Raw genomic sequence first — 2569 nt, forward strand, 5'->3', positions numbered from 1 at the left:
CCCCCACACACACACATCCTCACCAGGAGGTGGCGCAGGCGTCCCAACAGGATCTCGTGGGCGGCGCTGAATTCATCCCCTGGGAGGCCATAAACCCTGGCAGCAGCGGTGCGGTGAGGGTGGTGGCTGCGTGGTGGAGGAGAGCGACGTCACTTCCTGCCTCATTGTTGGACAGCCGCCGGGGCGGGGGCCGGGCCTCTTGCCTGCTTTTTGGCTGGCCGCATGCTCCCAAGCCCTTCTATTTGAGCCAGCAGGGCACGGCAGCGTAAAAATGCAATGCGCACCTTTGAGTGAAGCGGCGCACTGCAGGTTTGAAGGCGGCCACGTCCTCTGGTGATGTCATGAAGGCCGCGATCAGCTTCGGGTCCCACAGGAACAGCATGCGCTGCCCAAACCCGAGGTGCAGGCAGAACGCGCCGCCGCCGCCGAAAGAGGCGCGGCAGGACGACAGGAACGCGGCGCCCCAGCGGCCAATCGCCAGCGTGCTGCCGAGCAGCGGCAGGCCGGGGATGTGGGGCGCGCTGCAGCGGTTTGTGTGGGGTGCAACGCCGCAGAAATAGGCGAGCAGCGCGGCTGTGGCGACCGCCGCCAGCGCAACAAGCATTGCAGCCGTATCCATCGCGCATGTAGTGGATAGGCTTTAGGGAGACCGCGCCATGGCAACAGGCTGACAAGCGCGGGCTGCAGATCTCGATCGCTGAACGTTGCGGATCAAGCTTGTCAGCAATACAGGCTGAAGAGGCTCTCTATAGCTCATATCACGGTTCCGGCGTGTTTGGTCAATCACCGCAGGGGTAACCCGTGTGTAACTCCAACAGGTTGACCTGCACGACGCGAATTGAGCTGGAGCGGGAAGCCCTCTTGAGGTATATTCTAAGTACATGACCATCACTGATACCTGCATATGCTCCTAGCGTGGTAGATCACGTAGGAAGGAGCCAAGTGCGTCATTGCCAATGGCTCAGTTGCTGCCTTATATACGAATGTAAGGTGGGTCACACATGCACGTGCAATCCGCGACCAGTGGTGCCACGCTTCCCTTGGGTGCGACGCGCAGCATGTCGGCGTGTTGGCTGGTGATGTGTGCTTGTCGCCCACAACCATGTCGGGCTTCGCAGGCGCTCTTTCGCGCCTTGAATAATTCAAAACATGGTCTGCGATGTAGCGACAAGCGCATCAGCCCATTGTATCCGCAATGTCTGCACGCCTTGGCCCTTGCTGAACAGGCAGCCAGCTGCACAGGCAGCAACCGTCAGCTCAACAGGCAGCGAACTGCGCGCACAGCAAGCAACCATGTCCCTATTCCAAGGCGTGGTCGGCGCCCAGATCGAGCTGTCGCGGCTGGCGCGGCCGCAGGACAAGCTGCTGCGCCTGGGGCGCATCAGCAGGATCTTCCTAGAGGAGATTGTGGGCACGATACGCATGGCGCCGTGAGCAAGCACCTGCCTGCTGCAGCAGCATGACTGGCGGAGGCTGAGCCACCTTGGAGCAGCAGACCACCGCAGCAGCTGGCTCGCCTTGCCTGCATCATGCCGCCGCCGCATTCAGTCGCGAATGTGTGGGGTGCAATTCCGTCGCCAGCACACACGCATTCAACTATCGAGTCACGCGACACGCTGCTTTTGAACGCCCTGCCCCCCGTGCAGCTATGGCGCGCGCGCTCTCGCGCTCCACCGTCGCCTGCCCGCATGGCAGCCACCTCAGCAGCAGCGCCAGCAGCAGCAGCAGCAGCAGCAGCAGCAGCAGCAGCAGCAGCAGCAGCAGCAGCAGCAGCAGCAGCAGCAGCAGGCGGCGGCAGCGGCGCAGTCGGAGCCTCGCATCCACCGGGCCGTGCGCTACGCGACGCACGACGGCGCGGCGCCGCGCTGCACGCTTGACGTCTATGTCCCGCCCGGCCTGGCGCCGGGCGCGCGCGCGTCGGCGCCGGTGGTGCTGTTCTGCCATGGCGGCGTGTGGGCCGCGGGTGCGCGGGGCGCTCCGCACGCGCAGGGGAGTTCGCTCCTGCCGGGGTTCCCTGACGCCTTGTGCTGCCGTCCAGAGGGTGCCGTGCGACTCAGGTCGACGGCGCTATGCAGCTGCAAGGCCCATACTCTTGAACCTCCCCTCTTGCACCTTCTGCCCGAAACTTGCGCTCCTTTACTTACTCTCTCACCCCTCCACCCTTCGTCACCCCGCCCGGTCCCCAGGGGAGTCATGGCACTATGCCCCGATGGCGTCAACCCTGGCCCGCCTGGGGGTTCTGGCCGCAGTCATGCAGGTCAGGTCATGGTTCAAGCCCCTGGTGTTGCATTTTTTGTGTCTGGATGAAGCCCGCCATCAACTTCTGACGCGTCTCGCACGCCAGTAAATTATCCATCTATCTATCAGTCGCGGCTCCTGCTCACCCAGCCGCTGCGCAACAGACCCGCGCGGTAGCCGTCGGCCAAACGTGGTCGACAGCTTCGAAGCGCGGCCGCCTGCCAATTCCCGTTTCATGACGGCCGTTGCCTTGCGACCAGCGCACCTCCCCCCCACCACTTTGACACGCCTCTCCCAAACCACCCTGGGCCGCCGATGGCCACCCCGAACT

General features: G+C 63.9%; 2 protein-coding genes across 2 annotated transcripts in view; one reads left to right on the forward strand and one right to left on the reverse strand.

The window, feature by feature from the left end:
• The window catches only part of MNEG_6764 (hypothetical protein), a gene marked incomplete at both ends in the record, with an annotated part of 3832 nt that extends 3213 nt beyond the window's left edge, over nucleotides 1-619 (reverse strand). Inside the window, 2 exons of the mRNA XM_014044758.1 lie at nucleotides 24-96; nucleotides 285-619. Coding sequence (XP_013900212.1) covers nucleotides 24-96; nucleotides 285-619 — 408 coding nt within the window. The remainder of the gene's footprint in view (nucleotides 1-23; nucleotides 97-284) is intronic.
• Nucleotides 620-1293: 674 nt separating this feature from the next.
• On the forward strand, nucleotides 1294-2415 carry MNEG_6765 (hypothetical protein; the record flags this gene model as incomplete). Its single annotated transcript, XM_014044759.1, has 4 exons — nucleotides 1294-1407; nucleotides 1696-1963; nucleotides 2187-2257; nucleotides 2389-2415. The coding sequence occupies 4 exons, from the start codon at nucleotides 1294-1296 to the stop codon at nucleotides 2413-2415; spliced, it is 480 nt and encodes a 159-aa protein (XP_013900213.1).
• Between the last annotated feature and the right edge of the window lie 154 nt (nucleotides 2416-2569).

Source organism: Monoraphidium neglectum (genome assembly GCF_000611645.1).
Source record: "Monoraphidium neglectum strain SAG 48.87 unplaced genomic scaffold scaffold01133, whole genome shotgun sequence".
Lineage (NCBI taxonomy): Eukaryota > Viridiplantae > Chlorophyta > Chlorophyceae > Sphaeropleales > Selenastraceae > Monoraphidium > Monoraphidium neglectum.